Source organism: Amblyomma maculatum, unplaced genomic scaffold (genome assembly GCF_055883805.1).
Source record: "Amblyomma maculatum isolate TAMU_Amacu unplaced genomic scaffold, ASM5588380v1 scaffold_24, whole genome shotgun sequence".
Classification (NCBI taxonomy): Eukaryota; Metazoa; Arthropoda; class Arachnida; order Ixodida; family Ixodidae; genus Amblyomma; species Amblyomma maculatum.
In genome coordinates this window covers 1,287,209-1,313,871 of record NW_028146749.1, presented here as the reverse complement: position 1 = coordinate 1,313,871, position 26,663 = coordinate 1,287,209, and the positions used below count along the sequence as shown (strand labels likewise).

Here is a 26,663-nt window from a genome sequence, read left to right as displayed (position 1 = left end):
GGGGCCCCTCAAGTGCTTCTCAGCGATCGTGGTCGGACATTTCTGTCGACGATTGTAGCCAAGTTATTGAGGCCTCAACCACACATCACAAATTGACCTCCAGCTATCACCCGCAGACCAATGGGTTGACTGAGCGGTTCCACCGCACGCTTTCTGACATGTTGTCTATGTACGTCGACCAGGACCACCGAAACTGGGACGTAATACTTCCTTTTGTTACGTTCGCCTACAATACGGCTGTACAGCGGACCACAGGTTACACCCCGTTTTTCCTCGTTTACGGCCGTTCTCCTGCTACCTTTCTTGACGCCTCTTTCCTTTCTACACATGCCAGTTCCTCGCCCTCTCTTCCTGACCAGTTCCTTTCGCGAGTGGCCAAATCTCGCCGGCTTGCTCGCGTCAACACGGAAGCCAGCCAGGAAGACCGCAAATGCCGCTATGATGCAACCCATCGCCAAGTTTCGTTCCGTCCCGGCGACGAGGTGTTACTTTGGACCCCATTACGCACTCCTGGTCTTTCTGACAAGTTACAGCACCGTTACATTGGTCCTTACACAGTTCTTGCAAAAACCTCCCCGGTCAACTATCGCGTCTCTCCTCTTCACCCTCCTCCGGACAGTCGTTACCGTGGCACTGAAGTTGTCCACGTTTCACGTATGAAACCTTTTATTCGGCGCAATCCTGCGGACTAACTGCGGCCAGGCTGGCCGCTTCAACTGCGCGGGCGAAATAGTGTGAGCACTGTGTGGCGCTTCTTCTTCCACACGGCTGAACGTGCTGCAGCCACCGTAGTGCTGCTTCATCTTCATCCTGCTCCCTCTTGTAGATACCCATCGTCATCGCGGAGTGTGTTTGGCTGCAGTGTGCGACCAAGGCTTCAGGTCTGCAATAAAGCCTGATTCCCCAAGTCCGACCTTCGCGTTACCTTACAATATATATAAGTTCAGTTCAGTTCAGTCGTGTCCGACTCTTCGTGACCCTATGGACCATGTCACGCCACGCTTTCCGGTCTCTCACTATCTGCCTAACATCAGATAACTTCATCTGCAGTGCCTCGAGGATGCCATCTAACCATCGTGTTCGCTGCCTACCCCTTCTCCGGCGACCCTCAACCTTTCCCAACATCAAATCTTTCTCCAGCGACTCCTCTCTTCTCATCAGCTGACCAAAGTAGCTGAGCTTTAACTTTAGAATATATATATATATATATCAGAAGGTGTTTTCTTTTTAAAAAATGGAGTATGTTTCACTGTCATATGGAAGTTATAGCCTCCACAATAAATGCTTTATTTATTTGGGTTATGGCATCATGGTGGCGTCTCGCCAAATGGCGGCCGCTTGCCTCAGCTCCGATTCTTCATTACCGCTGCATGATATTGTGCATTCATGGCAAACAAAAGGCATACGAAGCTTGTGCAATGCCTCAAGATGCCCGCATTACCAAACTTTAACGATAAATGCACCATATTTTCTGCGCCTCGTTTGGTTGCCATGGAGACCAAACGTCAGAAAGCGCGGAAAGTTCAAATGAGGCTTCCCAGCTCAGCCTGGATTGCCTAAGGTGTTGTCTGAAGAAAATGGTTTACACCCTTTGTAGTTTCATACATATAGTCATATAGTTTCATACAATAATAACACAATTTGGTGAATAAAATAGCATTGTTAGCGTTTACATATTTAAGCGCTTTTTCATGGTTTACTACAGGGGTGCTGCAATCGATGCGGCGCCGCTGCGTTGGGGAAACCCCTCGGCGGTCGCCTCGTGCTGTGCGCCGGGGTGCGCTATTTTTCTAGGCCCCTCAAGCCTTGGAGGCTCATTGTTATCTTCAAACACGAGTCCTACTTATCAAGACCAGTTCTCTTCACTTCAGTTTGCCAGTGACAAACTAGGCTCCCTGATCGATTTTGGTCTTCTTTTCAGTGCCAAAAGACAGTGAAAGCAGGCAAAAAGGAAATTAGAAATTTCAGCACATGTAAAATAACGAGGACGATAGCAAGGGTCACACATTCCTGCAAGTTCTTTCGCTTTAACCGATTCAGCACAGTCTTACAGTAAATTCAGAGAAAACCTGGGCAATGGCCACCTGCTTTCGAGATAAAACTACACGGCATATGACAGTCTTTCACAGTCCCGTCAAATGCTTGGCTGTGAGCACACTCGAGGATGTCAAAGAACTGTTCAAAGTGCTCTCGTTTTCAGTGACTTATTGCTCAAAGTAATACAGTAGCAGTGGTGCAGCTGCGTGTGAAGGAGTCGCAGAGCACTAAAAGCGAACAGCCCTCAACACTTAAGCACACTGGACAAATCATATGGATGAGAGCAAGGAAAATGCTTTGAGAAGACAAATGCCTCCTAAAAAGGCGGGCGACGCTCCAGGCAACATACAAACGACATGCAGCTGGGCTGGCTGGCTGGCTGGCTGGCCAATGCACGGCCGATGCAGGGCGGACTCAAAGCTCGGGAAAGCATAGTGAAATTAGCGGACAAATAATCCCTTGCAGACAGGGCCCTTCAGTCACCGTCATGCCTGCCACTGTGCGTGCATCAGAGATATCCGCAAGCAACACTGCACCATAAAATTCAGTATTGAGGAGGGATATTTGACCGAGTGCTAGCCATGAGGATCAGTACACAGGCTTTTAGTAGACAATGCATCACTGGCAACTTGCACAGCTGCCTTTCCATTAATGAGCGTCAGATTCCATAGACATGTACGGGCACTGGGCACGACAGTGTGAGCGGTACACGTTATCCCGATTTAGAAATTAATGATCCAGTTAGCGAGCTTTTCGGTGTTGCCTTATTTCCTCTCACACTTAACAGAGGCATATAGACTAGAACTATGAAGACATACACAACGCCACACTATACAAGGCACACATCTGCCCAAAGCCTTCAGTCTCCTTGCACACCTCAATAATTTCATCACAAAAAGGAATAAAGACGGCAGATTTAGCCGCTCACCTTTTCCGCCAGCACAGTCTTGAAACCCTGTAGTGCCGACTTGTACAGGCCGCCAATCAAGTCCTCGCAGGATTTTTTTTAAAAGTCCAACATGTGCCCGTCACTATCAGCTTTTTTCTGCAAGTTGAGAAATTACACGTTTTCTTGCACTCTGTGAGGAAGCACAACAGTTTCTACAAAAAAGTAGGCAAAAAAAAAAAAAAAAAAAGACAGTGAGACGAATTATTTTCCACACAGGAGCGAAATTTGGTACCCCGCCACCTCCCCAAACACACACACACACACACACACAGGCATACTGTTGGCCATAGCCCGAGATGGTGTGTGTAAAACAAACCAATGTGCTTGCTTGCTGTGAGGTGGCCTTGGGTTGAGTGGCAGATGGAATTGTCGCTACATCAGAGTCCGAATCCAACACCAGGTCTGGAACCTTGATTCAAACAAGAAAGGTGCAGCCATTTAGAAAACTCTACTTACGTAAACTTTACCCCCCCCCCCCCCTAAATTATAAAAAAATATAAAATAACTTACAGCTGGCTTAGTCTTTGCCTTGTTAGCTGCCGAATGGTTACTGAAAGAAAGCATCATTTTAATTCAGTCTTGAGAGCAGAGGCAATGAAAATCATTATGACCGTGTCATTAAATATTCATAGCCACGGAAAAAAAAATTGGCACAAGGTTTACGGACAACATAACTGTGTCGCTTGAAGCAAGACGTGAATTCAGCTCGTTTTGATGAGGTGACAAAATCCAGCAAGAGAAACACGATGTAAAAGTAACGAAAGCGAGCCACAATTTTGGTTTAACAGCCTAACAAACATTTTCTTTCATAAACTTGAATACCTATACTTCGTTTCATACATCAGGTGCAACGCAGCGAAAGCTACACCAGTAGTCCGCAAGAAAAAAAAAAGGAGGCATATCACTACCGCTCGTTCTGTGGCCGAGTGGTTTCTGTGGGAATGGGCTCTATTCTGAGCATACACGTTAGCAATAACTTGCTTCGCGTGCTTGCACATCGCAGTACGAATCTTACAGAAAAAAATCCACTTCGAAGAGGCAGTCAAGGTCGCTGTTTTGAAGCCATTTAGATGTGCAGTGCGGAGGCCACAGCTGACAGGGTTGCGGAGCAGCGAAAACGCGACACGAATGAAAACGACAAACAAACACACAAATTACCGAATCCGATTTTTTTTCTCCCTAAAAAAAAATGCTTTTTATGAAGTTGACGGCAAATGTAAGATGCATTAGACTTGCAGGCAAAACAACTATTATTTCCTGTCGGCAAGAGCGGGCACTGTTTTTCATCGCGAATGCGAGAAACGCAAACAAGAGCTCTAGCTCCGGCAGGGTTGCACTTGATGTATGAAACGGAATATGCACTACCATTTCTGAGAGAGAGAAAAAAAAACTTTGAAGTCCCATTTGCTCCAAACCGGACATGAAGTACCACGAAAAAAAGTAATAATAATGAGCTGGCCTCCTACGGAGCCAGAAGTGACAATTGGCTTATGACATGACATGCCTGGCTTTTCCAAGTCCACTAGGGAAGTTTTACTACTCTTCAAGAACAATCAAACGCCTCATTCTCAGACATTCTGTCCCACACCAATCATTTCCACATATAATATATGCTGGTGTTCATGATCCCTGGAACGTTTTCTTAATGGAACATTGAATTTTAGGTGGCCAGTTTTTTTCGTTTTTTTTTGCGCAATGAAAACTTGCTGTCTAAAGTAATAGATTGCAGAACAGTTTTGCTAGAAATAGTGTACCAAATTGTAATTATGAAACCTCTTTTCTTCAAAACTACAGTGCTCAGTCTATATACTATAAGGCAAGACTTTTTATTAAAATTCCAAATATGAAAACTTGGGTGCTGGCTGAGTTTCGAACGTTTTGTCCTGCCATGCAAGTGGCGGTGCGACCGTGCGCGCACTCCCCTAGTCTGGCAATGGTGCCTCTAGCAGACTTACGCCTGCATTCACAAACACGCCTCGACTCGACGCTCCACCTCCACTCCGTGTAGAAGAGCGAACAGCCGCTCCTCCACTCCAGGGCCGATTCGGATTCACGAACGCCCCTCGGCGTTTCCTCCTCTGTCTCCTCGAGAATACCCCTTCCACTCGAAGCAGCGCAAATAGCATACAGGGACGAGATTAAGGAGAACTTTTGGCCCGAAAACTGCATGCTGGAGTGTGTAACAAACTCATTTTTTCATGTCGGGTCTTCTAAACAACCTTCACCAGCATTATCGACGTTAACAGCGTAGTAGAACTTGTTTTGTGAGCTGGATGAAAAAGGCGGCTGTGAAAAATGCCCAAAAATGCATTTGCATCTGGCAACAGTCCCTGCTGATGACGAGAGTTTACGCAGACCATGACGTAGGCTTTGAGAAATGGTGTGAATACTTCGGCTTATTTTATGCACCCTTCTTACCATGAAGGAAGGAGGAAAGCTAGGGCAATAGCTCTACACGAAAAATATGCAACAAGCGAAGGAGCCGTCTGTGTTAACGCGGCAGAATACGCAACAAGAGGAGCGTTCGCACTGGCGGTGGTGGACGTGCACGGACGGCTGCAGGCATCAGGGTCTGTAGCGACAAAATCTTCGAAAACCACGGAAGAGGCAGCTGCGGCACTAGCCATAGCTAGCGCCGACGCTGATACAATCTTCTCCGATTCTAACTTTGCTGTCCGTAGCTTTGCAGGGGGCAGAATCTCAACTGCAGCGCAGAAAACACTGAAACTGACCAGGCAACCATACAGAGAAATTGAGGTGATATGGGTGCCAGCTCACTCGGGGAATCTGGGAAATGAGGCGGCCCACAACATGGCTCGAGGTTTCGTCAACCGAGTCGGTGGGTCCTTCGTATCCATGGGTTACTCCAAGGAGGGGCTGGCATCTTTTCACGATATCACAAGTCATTACAGATTGGAACGGCACAAATTTCCACCACCTGACAAAACGTTGGATAAGGCACAGGAGACCGCTTGGAGGAGACTCCAGACAAGATCCTTTCTTAGCCCTTACCTATTAGCAAAAATGTACTCGGATGACTTTAACCCCGCGTGCAGGTCCTGTGGCGAATCAGCCACGTATGATCACATACTATGGCAATGTAAAGAACAACCTCCACTGGAAGATCTAGTACAAATTCCTTCTCTTGAGCGATGGGAGGCCATTCTGGTCAGCTCAAACTCGGGCATTCAAGCCTTGGCCACCGAGTGGGCCACTGAGGTCGCCGCTAGCCATGGACTGGAGGTCATCTAGAGCGGACAGTCTGCATCTGCATTTTGACGAAATAAATGTTTTCCAATCCAAAAATCGGCTTATTTTTTGGTGTGAGATCTATGCTTGCCCTTTGCTGCTTTGCCTTTTTTTTATTGTCAAGCTTTGACAGACTTTTTTTTTTTTATTGCCAGGCTTTGACAGACATCAAAATATATTGAAGAAAAAAAAAAAGTAAAAGCCACCAACTCCTACAAGCATGGCCCTTGCCTTCATAGGGCCCAGGAGACGAGCGGTGAAAACATGCGTGCTGCTTTGCAATGCGTTTCATCTCATGCACACTGAATTCAACTCTCCGGAAGCAAATGCAGCACGCAGTTTTCAAACAAGTTGAGAGCCCTAACTGAAAATGTGCTTGAAAAGCCATGCCTTTCGTCAGCCGCGAATATCCCTCTGTAAGACGAGCACACCAACGCACTCCCTTGACAATGTCGAGTGTCCGAAGACGTACTACGTACCCTCGTCAGACAAGCCATTGATGTGCAGGGTGCAGCACAGATGTCCGCACAGTCCCATCGGGCCTCCGGTGCCCCCCAGCTCATTGCACGCAACACGCTGTTCCCTCACAAGTTCGTCCCCGTCTGCGGACCCCAAAGGGCAGGGCGAGCCACGGAAGGAGTGCTCGACTGAGTCTGGCTGCGGGCGAGCTCACCATTAACGGTCAAATCGCGCCTCAACCCTACACTCTGTAGGCTTTGAAAAGTTGTCCACTTTTCTGGCGACGACTTGAAATGTGCCCGCACCACAGAAGCGTAATGCAGTGATCAACTACAGCACTGGTGTTGGCGGCTGATCACGGTTATCCATGCTCGGCGTGAGTGGCAGGAACAGCAGGAAGCTAGCCACAGCCGCACCCGTAAAACGATAACGTGCCAGAAATCCGGGGTAGCTGTCACTCCCAGCCTATGCTTTTAGAGAAAGGTGCGGTACATCCCCGTAGCATCTGCTTTCGTGAGAAGTTTGATATACAAGTAGAACGAAGTACACACAGCGAGAGCCATGTTTACAAGTGGAGTGGCGGTCGAGTAGCAGCCAAGGAACAAAAACAAGCCTCGAGGGCCACTTGGAGTAGAAGTTTAAGTGAAGGCGTGTTCGTGAATATGGCGGTGAGATTCCTTCGCCATCCCCCACCACATCCCCTCTCCCCAATCCACTAATAGTCTCTTTGTACCAGCCAAGGCTGAGCTGGGTACTACTGCTGCAGTCACGTGCGCCCTCAGCACGACCGTGAAACACTTCACACCTTCTATAACTTCAAGTAATAAGGATTTACTGTAAGCACTTTAAAAGTAGTTTTTCCTAGATTTACTTTTTTGGTTTCCATTCTGCATTGTCCTTTTGAGTACACATAAAAAAAAAAAAAAAGTAATAAAGAAAGAGAGTTCGACCGTCACAGGTGTATGATTAATGGCGTTAGCTCGAGTATTACACAATTTATTCCTAGGTCGCAATTCCAGTACCAATGTGCACACCACGTAACTGAAGCTGATTGTTTGGAACCACCCGCACCCCTCTACCGCTACTGGTTCCCCCCCCAACGAAGGTCACACCCCATTATGGTTTCGAGGACCAAAGGTCGTCTGTGCGAATCTCTTACAGGTTAGGATCCAACTTGAAAAACAATTCAGTGCACCACACCGTGCCGATTCGTCTGACACTACTCAGAACATTGGATCTCAACCGAGTGGACTACAATTTTTGCCACCAATGGTGATTGCAAGTGACGACACACACCCTTTCCCAGATGGAGTATATGGCTTTGTCAATAGCCTAGCAGGGGGGGGAGGGGTAGCTGCTCCTGGCCCTACAGGGCTGGGAATGGTAGGCTCCGCTGCTAGCCTGTCATAGGCCGTAACTGCACCAACCACCGTAGCCACCGCTGGCGGACGGACGGCTTTTGCAACATGTCTTTCTCTCTCCCTTTTCTTCCTTTCTCTTTTCTTTCCTCTGTCTGCATGAGGCAGCCGTCATTGCACTAGCCACCAAAGCCACCGCTTCAGTGGCGGACGACGGCTGATGCGACACAGACACGTATCTTTCTCTCCCCTTTTCATTCTTTCTCTATTTTTCCCTCTGTCATCACGAGGCAGCGGAGGTGGCTCAGTTACAGAGCCAGTCGCAGGACCGTGCCTTTTTTTTTTCTTCTTCTAATTGTCGCAACAACACTCAGCACAATAGGTAATGCAGTGGTGGCAGAGGGCCTTCGGGTCACGTGGCTTTGGGGAATCATGACATACATGGTGGACCAGGTGGTGGATTCCATTGCATGGGTGGTCTCGTGGTAGCTAAGAAATTATTTGCAATACTGTAGCTATGATCACGTGACTTGGCCGCTATCTTGAATCTTTCTTAAAACTACATACGACAAAAAGTAGATAAAACGAAAAATCATGGACTTTTCACAACTTCGTTAAAGCTAAATTTAAATGTACTTTTGTTCTACTTATGCAAATAGTCCAAGTGAAGCACACACCAGACACACAGTGTAAATTGCACAATACTGAAATTGAATAAAGTAAGGATGTGCGTACATCGAAATTTTCGAATACGAATTGAACACGAATATGGAAAAAAAAAATGCCTTCAAATATTGAATCGAATATCTGATCAGTGAACAAAATGGAAAATTAACATCTTGTTAATTTCAGAATTCATGTCCCCGCTGACATATTCCCTGTTAATACTATTTCCCGTTTTATATGGTCCAAGTAGATATGTTCCCGGATAAGACTACCGTATTTAAGGTTCGTTCGATTCAGAACTGGTTCTCGGCACCAATTCTGAAAAAGTTCCGCCGGTGCCAGTTGGGTGCCGGTGAGGTGCAGTTCCAGTTTTGTGGTTCAGGTGCAGGTGCAGCTTGCAGCGCGTCAGCAGCGCCACTTCAGACGAGCTAGTCGTCTGCTCGCGAGTTCCCGTGCGCCGCGAGCTTTAGGCCCCAATATAGTCTGACGTTCTCGACGCGACTCGTTGAGTCGGCGACGTCGGCCACGGCACGTCGACTACGACGGGTGCGTCAAAAAACTGCCGCTTCTACAGTCTGGCGCGGCTGGCGTGCCCGGTGCCGCGTCGCGCATGCACACAAGACGCCCTCTAGGGCTGGTACGTTTTCGGTGCGCATTTTCGAGCAGACGACAGGTCACCTACAGGGACGAACTGGCTGCCTATCGAGGCACTAATTATTGTTGTGATCAAGGCAATGATGCGGTGTGTTTACTGCGAATGTTCACACGGCACAAAGCATATACAGTCAGCCGTGGAGACGCCCAGCCCAGCAACGGTCTGAGCCCGCGTCGACGACGGCTACAGACGGAACGATGATTGTGTACGCGCGTGTTTTACTGAAACCTAATCATAATTTAAGTATCTGTACGAATACAGAAGAGTTAAAGATTACACAGTAATGAGGATCACTTTTTCGGCCGGCCGCAGTTTCTGTAGAATTCCATAAATTTCGCAAATTCCCTGGTTGTTGAGCCGCTGACGTTCCATGTGGCCAAATCGAGTACGGCCTTCGATTCCGGCGTGTACAGGTCACAACTCTATGCGAAGCCGCTTCCACAGATTTTGCTATTTTTCCACTGAATGTACTGCATATAAGTGAAACAACACCATCGTTACACCTCCTAGAGCAATGCATTAAAACGTGTATGGCACACGCACCGCAGCGAAGAACTCACAGCTGTGCCCGGCCGCTCTACTGACAGTTTGCATCCCAGGCATTTTTCTTTCCTCTGAACGTCTCTGTAGTCAATCCGCTTGGTATCATAGACGCAGGGCTGCCCTCGAATGCCTTCTAGCAGCTTTTCCGCAACAGTGTCTGAAATGCGCGCGCGGTCGCTGTCTACATGCAAGCCGCCATCTTCACTGCGCGTGAGGAATGCTGGGATGCGTGGCCGACGCGTCTGACGTGGTCGACGAGAAATAGGCGAGATTCTATTTGCGCGTCGGCGACGTTGGGCCGCGTCGGCTCGCGCTCGCTACGTCCATCACGCCGTGACGTTGGACTATAGACCTCGGTTTTTCGCCGACGTGCGCGCGCGCATGCGTTACGTCAGACTATATTGGGGCCCAAGTTTTCGCGGTCCGTCACGACGTCGTGGACGACAACATCGTCGAAGTCAATTTTAAGGAATTTCTGGAGTCCTTCGACAGTGAGGATGAGAAGCCCTACGCCGTGCTTTCCTTCGAGGCAACATCGTTGTTCAGACCGAGACTGACTGGTTCGGACAGACCGCAATAACCGAGTTCCCGTACAACTGAAGCACCGTTGCCAGATATTTCAGCTTTGAACTCGAGAGGGTATTAAGGTTGTCACGAGAGACCTTAGAGGAACTTGCCATTTCACAGAGAATGACGCCGGATCCGTCGACGACGGGAAAAAATGTCCCTAAGTCGATAATCGATGTTTTTAAGCATCTCATTGGCAGCGCGCGTCGTCTGCTAGCGCCGTCAACACGTGCACCACTTTTCTGCACCTCCTCCTCGGAGGGTGCCGTGGTTCTTTGCACCACAGCGGCACCACGACTGCACCTAAAATCAATCGCGGACAGTGGTGCAGGGAATGCTGTGAATCGAGCGCTTTGGTGCAGCGCACCGTGAACCGGTTCCGGCGGTGCAGAGAACCACGGCTGAATCGAATGCAGCTTTACTTGCATAATGCTCGCACTTTTATTCGCGGAAAATTGATGCCAAGTTGGGGAGGTGTGATAACTATGCGGGGAAAATTTTCGAGCAAATATTTTGGAGCGCTGAAAGATTATTTAAATAGGTGCGAATCTGGATTCTTAGGTCAGCTATTGTAATTATAACCATATTATTTTCAAGCAGCAGTACAAGGTCACCAAAAGCACTTTATTTACCGCACGCAGCCTCATCATTACTCCCCGCATTCCGTGGTATAATGCTCACAGCAGACTATACAGTTCTACTCTCGATCAGAGACTTGATCCGAGTCCGTATCGGCACAGCAATCGCTGTCTCCAGTAGCGCACTACGCAGAACTGGTTGGCGTCGAAATGCATGCTGGCAGCACGGTTCCTATGCTGTAGCCCGTACTCGAAAGCTTTCAGCTTAAAAGCAGCTGTATAACTTGCGCACCGCCCCACCGCGATGTGGCACCAAGAACACGGTAGACGGTGGAACAAAGCAAACAACACGGACGGAACGAAGGAACAATGACAATGAGACGCGGAGAAACCACGCAAAACGGCGACGACTACGAGCATCATGGAGGGGAAAAAAAAAAGGCTAGCATAACCGGCGATGATGATCTACACCAGCACGCTATCGCCGTCTGGTAGCGCGTGCACACGAGGCCAGCTAGGTTCAGTAGCACTCCAAAGACGGCGCTTGTTACTACTAGCAGACGACTCTCGCGATGGTAATATTGGTGGTGCGATGATTATGCAGGGAAAACAATTCAGATTTTTGATGCCCAATGTTAGTGGTGCGAGCATTATGCGAGTAAATACGGTACTTCCTGGTTTATATGTTCAAAATTCCAACAAACTGTGGTCGTATAACACGCTTTGCAATCAACCGGACATATGCTAATGAGCCCTCGCTACACGAAAAACTGATCAGCGGTGTTCAGCCGCCCCAGTTGCTTTCCTACACTGCCAAGGTTCAAAGGGACAGCATCAAAGAAAACAAACGAGCCAACATACGAGGTGCCCGTTCCCGTGAAAATTTCATGAAAAGCAACGCAGTGACTTCTTTGCGGTGCCTAGGGGCATAGGAGTGAACCACTTGATAACGACAACCATTCACCTGCTTACGAGCGGGCTGAATCTGGGGGACGCGACATGAGCAAAAACACAACTGTAAGCCATCATGATGGCTTCTCCACATGTAACTGATGTAAGGGAGCGAAGGATCCAGAAACAACCAAGGAAATGATCCTGGCTCGCCATTACCTTCTACGAACCGGATTTGCGCTTAGGACAATGCAAATAGGGACTCAATTCTGCGAAGCTAAAAAAGGAGCTGTGCATACTGGATGCTAATCTACACTCTTATGCCGTGAAAGTAAATTCCAAATATTTGTACCTCCTTTGCAATATCAGGCTATTCGGATGACACATTCTCCCGGACAATGTGATTTTTTCCCCACATTTTTCTTTCAGCTAATCAACGAGGTTTTACTGTACTTACAAATAAATTTACACTAGAATTGCCCAGAAGTGTGTACTCGATTGAGAAATCCAGTATAAATTTATACAGAATTCTGTAAGCTGGTTTTCTGTACAAGAACCTGCATGAAACCGGGTGGAGATGCTATATCCCTGCCGAAAAAAGTAAAATCTAGTTAAATCGGGCTGAAAATACTGCTGAAAAACATTTATGTGACAGTAACTTTAGCTGAACACCTGCACGGTAGTTGTGTGCATTTGAGATGAATCAAAGTCAGAATGATGTTTTTTTTTCCCCACAAGAAGGTCCTCATCACGAAAGGGGAACGCCCCTCTTCACTAAGCAACCACATCACGTTTCGTGAGGCGGGACCTTCCCTTTTGTAAATAAGGCCTTGCCGGCACTACAAGTCCACACGGTCAAGCACCGCAGTGAAGCGTACAGTGGGGTGAAATTGCGGATAATTCGACAATTTTTTGGTGCATTCGAGTATTCAAAATTCTGAATGTTAGAATATTATAAACAATAATTAATATTAATTAATAGAATACAAATATATTATATAGAAAAATATAACATATATAAAATAATATATATAATAAATACATAAATAAATACAAAATAAAATTATTAAAATGTTATTATTAGAAATATTAGAATAGAAGTTAGAAAAATTAGAAATAAATAGTATATTAAAATTAGAAATTAGAATTGGAAATTTTCTCAATGAATGATTGTTAGAATATTCGCACACCTCTAGAAGAAAGCTGAAATTTACAAGGAACTTACTTCTTCGCGTCTCTCTTTCCATTCTTGCTTTTTTCTCCTGGACATAAACAACAAACATTCACTTACACTTAGCTGAGTTGATACGTTTCTTACAAAGTTTATGACGGTTTGATATGGCAGAGCTTCCCTGTTTATTGTTCGCCTGTTCATAACTGCAACGCAACAAGTGCAACTTTTTCCAACTACAACTATTGTTACTTCATTACACGCATTCAGGCTGTCAACCCTCCATTAGGCCAAGATAGAAAATTGAACAGAGAAATTAATACTTACTAGGCATGCATACCAGTCAACAACATGAAGATTATACTTTGCAACATGCTATGCATGGCTTCCAACATAACCTAGCATGTGTGATACATCCCCATATGTATTGCTTTTGTCGCTACCTTTTCCCCTAAATTATTAAAACACAAACTCGTTAGACCATCAGATGCATTTGCCTTTGTTTTGTTCCAAACACATTTGTGTTGTTGCCAAGCTAAATGAAGAAATAGATCGGATCACAGGACGGAGGAAAGAAAGCCTGCGCTGGTGACAAGACAAGCTGAAACAAAAGATCTTCCCGGAATATGATTCAACAGATGTCGAGGACACAATCAAGCTGACTCAATGCCACATTCTAATTGCAAGGAGGCTACTTTCACCGAAAGGAAACTTTACAAGCCATATAAGCTATATATATATATACATATATATATATATATATAAAAAACGTATTAGCTACAGGGACCACCTCTCTACGCTGCCTGCAAGAGCGAAATCTGAAGATGCACCCACAATCATCCTCCTCCAACCAGCAGTAACCAAAATTTGTAAGTTTTAACCCAGTGAAGATAAAAAAAAAATATGCTGCTTTAAACTCCACATCTCTCGGCGAAAAACACCATTTTTTGCTCCCAAACAAACAACAGGGCCCCAAAAAGATTAGGATTTCATGAACAGAACTTTCACGAAATTCAGCTCTGTGACAATTTTAACTAAGCCGCCATACAAGAAGCCTGTAACTGTGCATGATTAACTAGACATCACATCCTCACTCCAACAAAAAAAAAGAATTGAGCAGAAATAAAGCAAAAACAACTTTTCGTAATACTAATAAGCGACTGGCACTTGCCTGCCTCAGCAAGCCTCTTGTGGAGGTCCAACACCACACGACTGATGTTAATGGCCAAGAAAGTGCATCGCTTAATGTAGTACTCGACCACATTCATTGCACGACTGCTCTGCTTCTGGTTTTCGTAGACTTGAGCCATTTTGAAGTAGCCCTGTGTTAAAACACACATTTTCGGTGCATTTCAATAAGACCGCCGCAAGTACATGCTACTGCAGAGTGTAACACTGAGAAACCTTCAGTAGCCTTTCACGCTTCTAAGAATCAATCTCAGTTATTTTGTAGACAACCTAAGACGTAGCATGCTTAGTGCAGGACCAGCTGCAGTTGAACCTCGTTACAACAAAGTCTGATTGGGCTGCAAAATTTATTCGTTACATCCGGTATTCATCTTAAAAGCACACACAAAAATTCACGCGTACAAATGAACTATAATAAACCCAAGAAAAGCGTACTGTAATATGGACCACACAAAGCTGCGAAATGGTATAAAAATGAAATTTCGCCTTTCATTCATGTCGGCAAGCAAAAATGCAACACAAAAAAAGACATTGCCCCCTGCATCGAACAGTTTTACAGTCAAATCCGGTTATAACGAACTGCGTAATTTAACGCGATTTGTTCGCTATATAAAGTATTTCGCTATAACCGAACCCGTTTATAACGAACTTCAGTACCAAATTCGTTATACACAATGCCCAGAACAGCGCAGCGAAAACGCACTAACTAAAGAAAAACCGTGCCGCTCACCATGAATCTACAAAAGAAATTTATTGCAGATAAATGCTCACTTATTTACAAGTAGGCAGTAATTTTCGCCTGAACACTGCGTTTAACTCCATCAGCGAGAATCACACTTTCCACATGCGACATTTCCACAAACTCCAGTCCGCTTCCCTGTATTCCGGAGCAGTATCGGCGCAGCAGATCGGTAGCAACGAGGGCTTCGTGCAATGTCGGGCGAGGGCGATCGTCTTCCGGCAGCGGCTCCTCGGTCACCTAGTTCGCACCAGATGCCAGCATGTCGGCAACAATTTCCGAGTCCAACGGGCTCGCTGTCACGGCTACATTGTCGTCAACAGTGAGAAAATCCTATAGGGCAACTTCTTCGGGCACAGCGTCCGGAACGTCAGCGAGTTCTCCCCACAGCGTGGCAACATCGCTGTTATCTTGCAGTGCGCGCTTTACTACCAGCTTCTGCATCCTCTCGACATAGTCCAGCATGGTGGAAGCAGTTGCGGATTGTGGATTGCTTCACGTCTTGCCAGGCACGGTTAATCATTTCTATTGCGGCCAGCAAATTAATCTTGAGCTCGTCGTTAACCCACAATATTGCCAATAGCCGCTCATAACGCGTTTCCTGTAGCCCAGCTAGAAAGCGCAGATGATCCCCTGATCGAGGGGCTGCAAAACCGCTGTTGCATTCGGTGGCAGGAAACGAAGCTCGATGTTCTTCAGCGTGACGCCGCAGTGGTGCGCAGAACAGTTATCGAGGAGGAGGCAAATCTTGCGCCCGCTCATTGCAAGTTCCTCGTCCCAGCCACGCAGCCACGCTTCGAACAACGTTCTGGTCATCCAGGCCTTAGAATTTGAGTTGTATGTGACTGGGAGTGAAGTGCATCCTCGCAGGCACATAGGTGACTTGAACTTGCCTATGACAAGCGGCCGCAGCTTTTGTCGTAAGAAGAACGGTGACTCGGGCCTTATTCAATTTACCGCCATGGCACTTCATTTTTTACCGCCAAGGTTCTGCTCGGCAGCAGTTAATTGCCAAAACAAGGCAGTCTCGTCGGTGTTAAAAATACTGCACGGTTCATATCTCTCCGTGACAGCACGCCACACGTCTTGCACCCACTTCTCAGCACTCTCAGCATCCACTGCTTGGCTTTCACCTGCAACCACCTTTCCGGTGATGGAGTAGCGGTCTTTAAATCGTTGGAGCCAACAACTGCCTGCCGTAAACCCCTCGACGTCCAGGACGAAGGCAAAATTTTTTGCCTTCTGTTGCCGCATGGGGCCAGAGACAGGCAGATTTCGCGCGCAAACGTCCAAGAACCATTGGTACAGCGCTTTCTCTACTTGGTCGTAAGCCAGCTTGCGGTGGCGAAAGCCATCACCATTTGGTCATTCCTGTGCATTGCCTCTGATGGCCGACTGGTTTTTCAAAATGGTGCTCCGCGGAATTTTGAAATGCGCGGCAACGTTGGTCAGACTTTTTTCCGCCGCGGCCAACGCAGCGAATTATCTCGACGTATGCGCTGTGTGAGACCTTGGGGAACGGAGCCGTCGCCAATCCCCCCTCCCATCTGACATCGGCATGTGCTAGAAGTATTACGGCCCGGCGGCATGGGCTGCCCGGAGAGTACTCGGAGCCGGCACAAAGGCCCGCCCATTGGCGGGCGTTTGGCGATCGATCGCGCGCGCTGAGTTCGCTATATGCGATGTGTAGTTCGTTATGAAAAATACATTTTATATGCATAATGCTAGCGGAAATTCGAGTGTTCAATATAAAACATAATTCGCTCTATCCAAGTTCTTTATATTCGGGTTTGACTGTATTTTTAAAAACTGGAGGGGTTATCTGGAACGCATTATAGTGTGAAATCTACGGAAGCTGCAGTTACAGCTAAACGTAAGGTGCCCTCTGGGGGCTGCAGTGTCAAATGGCAAAAGTTTAACCGTGGCCTCCGAAATCAGCTCCGGTGCAACGGCGCTCTTGATCGTGGAGGCCACGAGTCTGCTGCATCATCTGGGACCCATCGCATCAAATGACTTATGTTTTATCCTACGTAGAACTGGTTATAACGAGCAAAAGCACCCGCCACAGTCGTTTAATGGTTCAGATGCTCCACCTCTGAAAAACCTGTACCTGAATTCAAACCAGACTAGTTCTAATCCGCTTTATAGCGTGAAAGCACAAGAGGTAAAGGTCAATCCACTCTCTCTTATCTGGCAAGCTTGACAGACCTGTAGTAAAGACTTACACATTAACAAAGCTATGCCAGACTTGGTTTGAACTGCCCGTGTGAGGTCATGTGGTTGTGACCTCACAAAAATAGCTTAGTCAATTAGAGTGACGGCACAAACAAGATCAGCGGACAAGATTCTTAGTTGGTAGTGATGAGTGTACAAGTGCTTTCGGCCAGAAACAGCACAGCCTTGGCCAACTGACGGCCTCTAAGCTGTTAACAGCTTGATCTCTTTCCGGTTTCTCGTGAAAAGCACAACTTGCATCGGTTTCGGAAATCAGCTAATCAACGATTTATGGTCGGCCACTTCGAGAACCATAGCGCCCCAACAAAACTCATCAACAGTGTTAATGAAATCTTCAGATGTAACATTCGGAGGAAGCATCAGTTAAGGCGGTGACAAGGCCAATGTACTTCTGATCATTCTTCACGGTGCTTTTAGAGTGGATGTCTTCCAATCTTTTTGACACAGTGCTGAGCGAAGCACTAAAAGTCTGCTTTCATGTCCTTTTCCTGTGCCCACTCTCAGCCGTACTGTCTCTATGGTCGCCTTGAGCAAAACTGCCTTGCGCACGGCTCAGTACAGGCTTGGCAAGGCAACTATCTGATCACGTGGTGGCCACATGCATATCAGCTGTTGATGCTAGTTTTCTGTCGCTGCGTCTAGATGGCACGGCATGCAATTTAAACACGGTTTGGCGGTGGGCAATTCAAATGACCGTAATATTGACTTTTTGAACATTTTTTCCGGCTCTTTTAGATATTTTTTGCCCTCTGATTGCAAAAGACTGCTTCTGTATAACTGATAAAGTGTAAAATTATATATTTTTTTTTCTGCTATACACATAGAACTCTTGCAGAAATAAAGCATGCAGCGACCAAACTTTGCCTTTTATCCGATAATTCACTATATATCCGTGTTCACTATAACAAGGTTAGCTTGCACATGCTTATCTTCATCTCCAGGTCTGTGTGCATTTCCACGATAGCACTCACAACATGCATTCTACAGATAACCAACATTATTGCCAAAACAAACATACTCCCTCTTGCTCTGTATCCCCGATCCCCAAGTAGTTATCAGTAGTTACCATTAAGTATATGTGGAGGATAGTACAGTAAGAATTATGGTTGCTACCATTTGGGATGACACAAATTTGTGAAATTTCTTGGCCAGAAAAATGCTGCCGCGATTTTGACGATGTTGCAGGGTATACACCCCGAGTAGCAAGTGGTGGCAGGCATCGATGTGCTTCTGCATTACAATTCCATTCGTTTTGGATGATACATATTATCTTTTGCAATCCTGCCAGATCTGTGCCACTAAGGTTCCACTGTATGCATTATCCCTCTTTTGCAGTTTGCCCTTCAATTTCAATCCATGTAGCAAAATGCCCTTTTTTTTTTTAAGGCTTGTGCAATAATTCGAAAGTTTCAAATATTGAAGCGAACACAGTATTTGATTCTGGCTTCAAACTAAGTGGCAATTATTGGAAACCTCAAAGATTTTTAAAGTATTTCAATGTTCTAGAATTGAGCAAAATAAATATAAAAGCCGATCATCATACGTTTGCTCAGACACCGCCGTAAAATTGCACCACTCAAGATATCAGCACACATCACATATGCACACGGCATGGCAGCCATGTTTTAAAACTAAGCCTTCGACAACCGATGAGGCACAAAGCCAAGATGCGAAAGTGCACGCTATGGCAGAAACCGCACTACATTGGCCTCACAGAAGGCGCAAGAGACGAAGGTGATGAAGACAAGAATGCAGAGCTATATGACTATGATATAGTCATATGGTACAATAAGGTAGAACTGTGCCTCAAGGAATTATGCAAACATCTTTTGGCAAAACTGCCTCTGTCTTTTGCTACTTCGTTTCCAGTGATGAACTACTTATAAGCATTGATTTAAAAATATCTGCTTTGCTTCAATACTATCTGAACTAAACAGCTATTCACTTCGTGCTCGCTCCAAACTGATCATTCATTATTTACATGTTTACTTTTTTTCCAATGAGAAGAGAAGCACACCTTCATGCAGCACATATCCACACAGTCACACATCGCTCCCAGCTGAGTGAGATAACACAAAGTAAGCTTAGCATTAAAGCAGAAATCAGACCTTCTTAACACTTTCCATTTGAACCAGGCATTTCTTAAACTTTTTTCATCAACAAAACGGGGTTCAGGCTATTTTCGTCAAGTTAAATATTACTTGGAGAGTGAGCGTCCCTCCCAGCCCCTTCACAAATATTACCTTTTCACTACAATGTGTGTGAGATAATAAAATAAAGAAATGTCCACCTTTTTAAAGTTAGGGTTAAGGATGATAACTCGGCGTGCATCCAGTTCCACCTCTCGATACTTCTGCAGTTGAAAAGCGCTCAGTGCCCGGTTGCTGTACAACAAATGGTTGTAACGCCTGCCGGCAGAAAGAAAGAATAAGCTGCAAGTCACCAAAACAGGCTACAACAGATAAAAGGCAAAAACATCACAGCACCTCAACAAGATGACACATGAAACTGCGATTAAACTGCCACCCAGCAAGGGTGTCATGACTATGCGTGACTGAAGTTGCATGTGCATGTGCAATGTGAAGCATGTACACTTAAGGAATAAATATAGGGTTGCCCAGCCCATACTGCCAAAAGCACAATGGGCTTATGTGTGACTGTCACCACTATGTCGTGACAGTCTAATCTCAGGCCAGATGCGAAAAAAGCCAACAGTAACTGAAATAAAGGAACGTTAAGGGAGTCAACAGCCACTGATGCAAAGGAAAGCGTGTATGTACATTGCCAAATGTGTGAAGTAATGTGTAATTATGAAAATGATTAAAAAGAAAAAAAAAACACCTCTCCGGTCAGATCCAAAGCTATCACCTCTGAATTTCGCGTCTGGTGTCCTACCACTGAGCTACGGCGACATCTGTTTAATCTTTCATTTTGTAAGGTATTCATGCAGCACGTAACTTATTCTTGAGAGTATTCGCCAGCGTCGCCTTCCTCCATGGTGTAAGAGGGTTGTTACAGCCTGCCGCCCTTCCCCTTAGATCACCTTCTATGTGGAACTCACAGGAACGTCACTATGCAGGGGGGTGGCAGTGGTAAACACTCTCAAGAATAGATTACAAGCAACATAAACACCAAAGAAAGTAAGATTCAAAAGCTGTCGCCGCAGCTCAGTAGTAGAGCACCAGATGTATTAGTGGTTGTTGGCTCCTTTCTTATGTACCTCGTAATGAAGCCCCTCATTGTCCCTGAATTTGTTTGTGAACAACAACAAAAAAAAAAGCATCTTCATAATAGCCATGAATCACACATCACACCATAAAACTCGTTTGAAGTCTTTTCATGTGATACCCTATTTCAGTACAAGTACTCAGTTCTTGATCCGGCGATCCCTGTGAATTTGCTGCCCCATGTTGGTGCAACTTGCTGTAGGTTTAGTGACAAGCATCTGCTAAATTTTGGTAGGGCTGCCTCCATCTAGTGGTCACAACTCATGACACAGGCCTGGAGCTCAGCAAAGCAGGCAAAAGCCACACACGCACATGTAGTTCAGGAAGATGCAAAATCATGCCAGCCTCATCATAAAGCGACATAATGCACAGATTTTTTAATATGACAGACTGATATTTAAGTGCGAGCATTGGTAATACATATATTATGATGAGGCTACCCAAAAGTTATAGATATTGCCTCTGCCCGTGCCAGCATTGGTAATATAGTGTAAACCATTCATTTTCAGCTAAATTCCCTTTCACAAACATCTTATTTATAAGTGAATGAAAAACAGGCTACTAAGTCCGCTGCACGCTTAGATTAGCATACCGTGCAGATGCCCACCGCGAAAATTAGAGTGACCGCTGCCGCGGAACTGCGCATACACTTATGATGCTCGTTAAGGTAGTCGCGCTAACCTCCACAATTACGCTACACGCGGTATGCAGAATTTCACTTGACTCTTCTTCTTTCCCACAGAGAATGCGAGGTGTCTTGGAACGAGACCTTTTGGTTGGTAAACAAGTCTCGCGGTGAAGCTGACAGTATTTAGTGCACTGTTGAGGCAGCCCACAACATTGTGTAGCTCCGTTTTGCTAGGGTGGGAGCGCTTTGTCACCACGAAATATCTCCTCTCACAAATCGTTCAGCGCACGTCCCAAAAAGCCAGCAGAGTGTCTGTTCAAGCGGCACGCTGGCGTTTCAGTTAGCCGCCGTGAGAGAAATGCAGTGCTGCTGTCATGCGACCAAACTTGAACGAAGACACTATCACAATGAGCAAGAACCCCTCACTCTTTTACGAAAAGAGCGATATGTGAGTGAAAGAAAGCATTTAAGATGCCATGGCAAGAAAACGTGATGCAACCCAGATGCATGGAAAGGAGAAAAGCAAAAGAAGGAAAAAAGTGGCTGCTGCGTAATCTTGTGCAAGATGGGAGCAATGCGTGGAGACTGAAGAAACGAGCAGAAAGCACGCCTGGAGCGTACACTTGTGTTGCGCCCTAAACACATGGTGCGATGTACTCTGCTGTGCAGGGAAGTGCACTCGCTGTTCCGCGCTGTCGCCAAGCAGACTTGAAAACTGCGCATTACAGACATTTCGCTTCGCATGACCATATAAACCAGTATGACTTTACATCAAGTCCCATAGGGGGCAGACCACTGGCCAGCAAAAACTGCAAGATAACAGGCTCCTCACTATAATCTGTTACGTTGTAAGTGGTCTCCACTGTATCTTAGTAATACCAAGAAATCATAGTGGTGGTATCCTGCGAAAGCAGTGAATAAAAGTAATGCGTAAGCCGCCGTGCAGACAGCACAAAGAGTGCTTGGCGTGGGCCTTTTAAACATTTCAAGACACCTTTAAATTTTTCATACGCCTAATAAAGCATCCATTTCTGTGTTATTTTCCAAAACGAGCAAGCCCAATTCTTTTCACCTTTAAATTCTTTGCCCTTCTCAGGAAGCTCCTTTTTTGTGTTATTTTCCAAAAAAGAGCTAGCCCAAGTCTTTATACTTAGCTGAATTCACCAACTAACTGAGCTTTATACCAGAACAATGCAGGCACCAAGAAGACTGATCCCCTAGCACTCCACTACAATCTATGGCCCAAGTTAAAGGTACTGATACACAAAACACAGCATATCCATATGCAAGAAAATCTGCTCCAGTGAGCATGCAATGGCTGCAGTAGTAACACAGATGAGGTGCAGAAACCTGTGGACAAACAAGCCACCTATAACCGTACATTTAAGATGACTCAGTTGTCTAGTCTGCCAAGATTGATCAAAAAATAAAAGCAATGCTCATCAACCTTGAATTTTCAATATGGTAAACGTGGCACCTTCTCGTGAGCCACGTGTCTTAAGCAGTCCCAGACCAGACTGCAAGAACAGCACTCAGAGATGCCACAGACAGTTTGAAATGAATAGAGATGTGTTCATAAGCCACTTATGATGCTTAATTTGCCACTGCCATGTGTAATTGAGCAAACCAAGCGTGCTAGCCAACCCCCGTTAAAAATATCACACATGCATGACATAGAAGCAAAATTAACGACAAAATCAATTATCTGAAAACGCAGCTCCTGAACTTGGCCCATTTTCTTTAGATTTGCAAGCTGCTACTCAAACTAGTGAATGGGAGTTACAGTGTTATGTTTCTGTTAAACAGGACCATACTGCTAAGCTTTATTTTTAACCTATCACCGTGAAAAATGTAGGCATATCTGCAATCCTTGTACAGTGCATGCGAAAATTTACCAGCCTTATACAACGTTTTTTGTCCTTACTGCCTGCAATAGCATACACTTTTTTCAGGAACTGCCCTTGAATAGCAGTTCCAGAAATGTGCCATGAAGGCCTTCATCAGTGTGCTTTAAGGAAACCATCTTATGGCGTAGCAATGCTGTAAATCTACTACACCTGTACTGTTAACTGAAGAATGTAATTCCAAATTTTCTCCTCCAACTACACCTGAAGGCTAAATAATAGGTGCAATTAAGCCTAGATTTGCTATTTTAAGTCAAACTAACATTTACAACACAGAAAACTACTATAGAGAAAGGTTCTAGCACGCCATCTTGCACTCAGGAAGAGGAAACAAAAAAAAAATAAAATAAAGCTCGACAAATTCATCTGCAGGCCTACACTTTCCATCAATAACAAAATACACCACGAAGAGCTTAATAAGTTTAAACACTTACATTTCTGCGATTGCCTTGGTGTAGTACTCACATGCCGCTTCGAACGATTTTTCCTTATACTTTTGATTTCCAAACTTTTTAAGCTCATCTCCTCGGCTTCCCTACAACAACAGTAAATGAGGTATTCATAGTGTGAATCCTTCACAAGTCGCCTTTAAGGCAACTAGAGAATTTGAATACATTGCAATAATTGTGTATTACCTCTCCATTTTTTTCGCAGTCTCGCTTTATGTATGCCAGTATCGTGTCGAGGGCACCGTGGCAATGGGCGATCGCTGTTGGAGAGAAGTAGGTAGTCTTAAATAAATTGCGAATTGTGGTTTCCAACGTCCAAAAGCAACACACATATTAGGCTGTGAGGGATGGAGTACTAGAGCGCCCTCGATTACCGTACTTACCCGATTCTAATGTGCACCTTTTCTCCGAAAAATAAACCATCAAGTAGCATGCGCATTAGAATTGGGTACGAAATCGAAAGTGCACGAATTTTGTCGTGCCCTTCATCATTGTGATTTTAACATGGCGACAAAGCTGTTCGCATGCGTCAGCATCAACGCTGTTTGTTTTGTGGTATGAAAATCATTGAGCTTATGAATAGGACAGAGGCAACCGCAAATGTCCGCCACTTCCACTACAAGGCCAGTTTCTAAAAGGAGTCCTGAACGTTTGGGTTTTGCCAATAAGTGGGAAGGCAAGGATTCCAAGGGAAGGTAAGCTTAGCAGGGGGCAGCAGAAAGTTAGGTGGGTGGATGAGATTAAGACGTTCACAGGGGTCAAGTGGATGCAGCTGGCACAGGACCGAGTAAACTGGAAGAAAATGGGAGAGGCCCTGCAGTGGGCATACAGTCAGGCTGATGATGGCAAGACAAAACATTTTTAAGCAAGCAAGTTCATTAATGAAGTAACAATTATGAAACATTCAGAAAACAGCTAATTCCAAATATGCCATTTACTGAAGTAAAACAAGTCTGTGTGCAGCTATGCATCACATTATGTTCGGTATGTCTTTCAGAACTTGCAGTATTTTCACACACACATTTCACACAAGCTACAAAGTAGGACTGGATTGGATTCTGTATGGGGCTGGTGAATGTTGCTAGGGCACGGCGCATGATAAAGGTGGGGAGCAGGGAGGGCACTTTGCTGCAGCAGCACGGAAATGCGAAATTAGCAGTGAAGTTACAGGAAGGGCTCATGCATAGTTTGGGGCACTTGCCCGGACTTCTAAGGTGTCCATTATGGAATTCATTAGCCTACTCTATTTGCCCTAGCTCCTCGTTTTCCTTGTGTATGGTGCGAAAGAAAAATTATCAATTGTGGCAACCGCAAGGAGAATGACTAGGGCTACCAACGTATATGCCTGCATCAGTCAGAGGTCACTACAGGGCCATCACTTTCCCTCAGTGCTGAGACACTGCAAATGTGCAAAGAGGCCTTGAGCTAGATGTGTCTCCAGCGGCTACCAGTATCTTAAAAACCTTCTTTCCTAATAAACACCATGGATAACTTAACCAACCTTGAGATTCAACTCTGCAATTACTTACACACTTTCAGAGCAATCATGAAACAGCCAATTATTTGTTCTTCTCTCAGGAATGAAATGGTCAGCTTTTTCCTAAAATGCAGAAAAGAAAGGCAGGGAAACATAGTGTTGCTATTCACATAATAAAAACAAATGAAGATTAAAAAAAAATAATAATAAAAAGGCATTGTAAACCCTGAACAAGACAGAAGTCTGCTTTCATTATCTGTCGTACACCACAAGAGGATCAAAATTCATCAGAGCAGAATGGGATACAAGAAATTATTTGGCATTCTTAAGCAGAAGCTTCATTCAACCCAAACAATGTGCAGGTTCAGACTCACCGGAATAGTCTAAAAAAGTCTGATGTCTCAACGAGTGACCTCACATTTTCGTAATACGTTTCTTTGTCAAATTCGTCGAGAAACACTTTGTACTTGTCAGCCATGCGAATAGAAGGATACGGTGAGCCATTCTCCTGTGCCTTGCACTGGTGAAATCATAGCAAAGCAGAGGCTTTAGAGGCAAGCACAAAATGAGAATTTGTGTCAAGCCGCATTCATAAAACGAAGGCTACTTACAACCACCAGTACAAATGAAACATGATACGCTAGTGTGTCAAGAACAAGAATCGCTTCCCGAAATTCGGCATTGACGGTATCGTCGGCAAGCCTGGAAAAAAAAAAAAAAAAAGTGTGAATCCTGTGACAAGAAAAAAATAATAATAAAAGCAACAACAAGGTACTGCAAAAATAGTGGCAACACTAACTTGGATGGATGATAGTAAATGCCAGAACTTCTTGCCCATATTTCACAATCTTTGCTGAAGAACGATACACCGAAAAGGTAAGGACCGAGACAAGCAACTCTGACGAGATGATCGTTCCAGTCTTCTGGATTCCCTGTGTAAAGACAAGAGCCTCTCCAAAACATGGCCCTTTACAGAAAGAAGGAATCGACCTAGTGCAACTGTAACTTACCTAAAGTGTATAGCAATGATTTAGCCTCCTGTAAGCACACACAAGAAGAAAACATTGATTTCAGATGGTTAAGAAACAGTGCAATGAGGCACAGCACATAAAAGAAATCCACTCTCTCATAGCACCGAAAGCTAGCAAGACATGTTGCCATGACAGGTGATTCTGTCTGACATTTAAGAGGCATATTCAACACAGCACCAGCCCAAAATGCTCAAAGTACATACAATTGCTTCCTCCCTGATAATAAACTGAACTTAGTGCACTTACAAAGCAAAGGCCTGGCATGTAAACAATATTTCACAGCAATTTGCAAACAAACTGGCATCAAAACCGGTAAAATGTGACTGGCCACAGAGTACCTTGCTTTTAATGTGAATCATCCTAAGTCACTACATAACAGTTAGCCAGGAAGTTTATTCAAGTGTAGCCGACCAGTGAAGTACAAGCTCCACAGTGTTTTGACTAAAAATAATTTTAAAAAATAAGAAGGTTACGCCTGTGCACCTCAAGGGCAGAAGAACTCTGGGTGTTGGAGCCAAGGAAGCGCATACTTTCCTGCGGAAGCTGGCTCCAGTCCCCGCACCACATGCCTGGGATGTTGTCTTCAGTATTGGAGCAAGAAAAAAGAAATGCAAACAGATGTTAGGCACAAAGAATGCTTCATTGCACAAGGCCTCAACTAC

At 45.2% G+C, this 26,663-nt stretch overlaps 1 protein-coding gene across 7 annotated transcripts in view; it reads right to left on the bottom strand.

Moving 5' to 3' along the window:
* The window catches only part of LOC146170966 (uncharacterized), a 39,388-nt gene that overhangs the window by 11,197 nt on the left and 1,528 nt on the right, over positions 1-26,663 (bottom strand). For 6 of the 7 annotated variants that reach the window (XM_084586637.1, XM_084586635.1, XM_084586638.1 and 3 more), the window contains exons 2-15: positions 26,485-26,582; positions 25,981-26,008; positions 25,770-25,902; positions 25,582-25,672; positions 25,345-25,490; positions 25,023-25,093; positions 23,680-23,753; positions 23,479-23,579; positions 19,576-19,693; positions 14,295-14,445; positions 13,178-13,214; positions 3,497-3,536; positions 3,303-3,395; positions 2,966-3,082 (exon numbers count right to left, since the gene is read on the bottom strand). In XM_084586637.1, the coding sequence (XP_084442763.1) occupies positions 3,044-3,082; positions 3,303-3,395; positions 3,497-3,536; positions 13,178-13,214; positions 14,295-14,445; positions 19,576-19,693; positions 23,479-23,579; positions 23,680-23,753; positions 25,023-25,093; positions 25,345-25,490; positions 25,582-25,672; positions 25,770-25,902; positions 25,981-26,008; positions 26,485-26,568 (1,206 nt within the window). In that variant the 5' untranslated portion in view covers positions 26,569-26,582 and the 3' untranslated portion in view covers positions 2,966-3,043. Of the gene's footprint in view, positions 1-2,965; positions 3,083-3,302; positions 3,396-3,496; positions 3,537-13,177; positions 13,215-14,294; positions 14,446-19,575; positions 19,694-23,478; positions 23,580-23,679; positions 23,754-25,022; positions 25,094-25,344; positions 25,491-25,581; positions 25,673-25,769; positions 25,903-25,980; positions 26,009-26,484; positions 26,583-26,663 lie in introns of those variants that run through there. The other variant, XM_084586641.1, reaches the window with a different exon arrangement.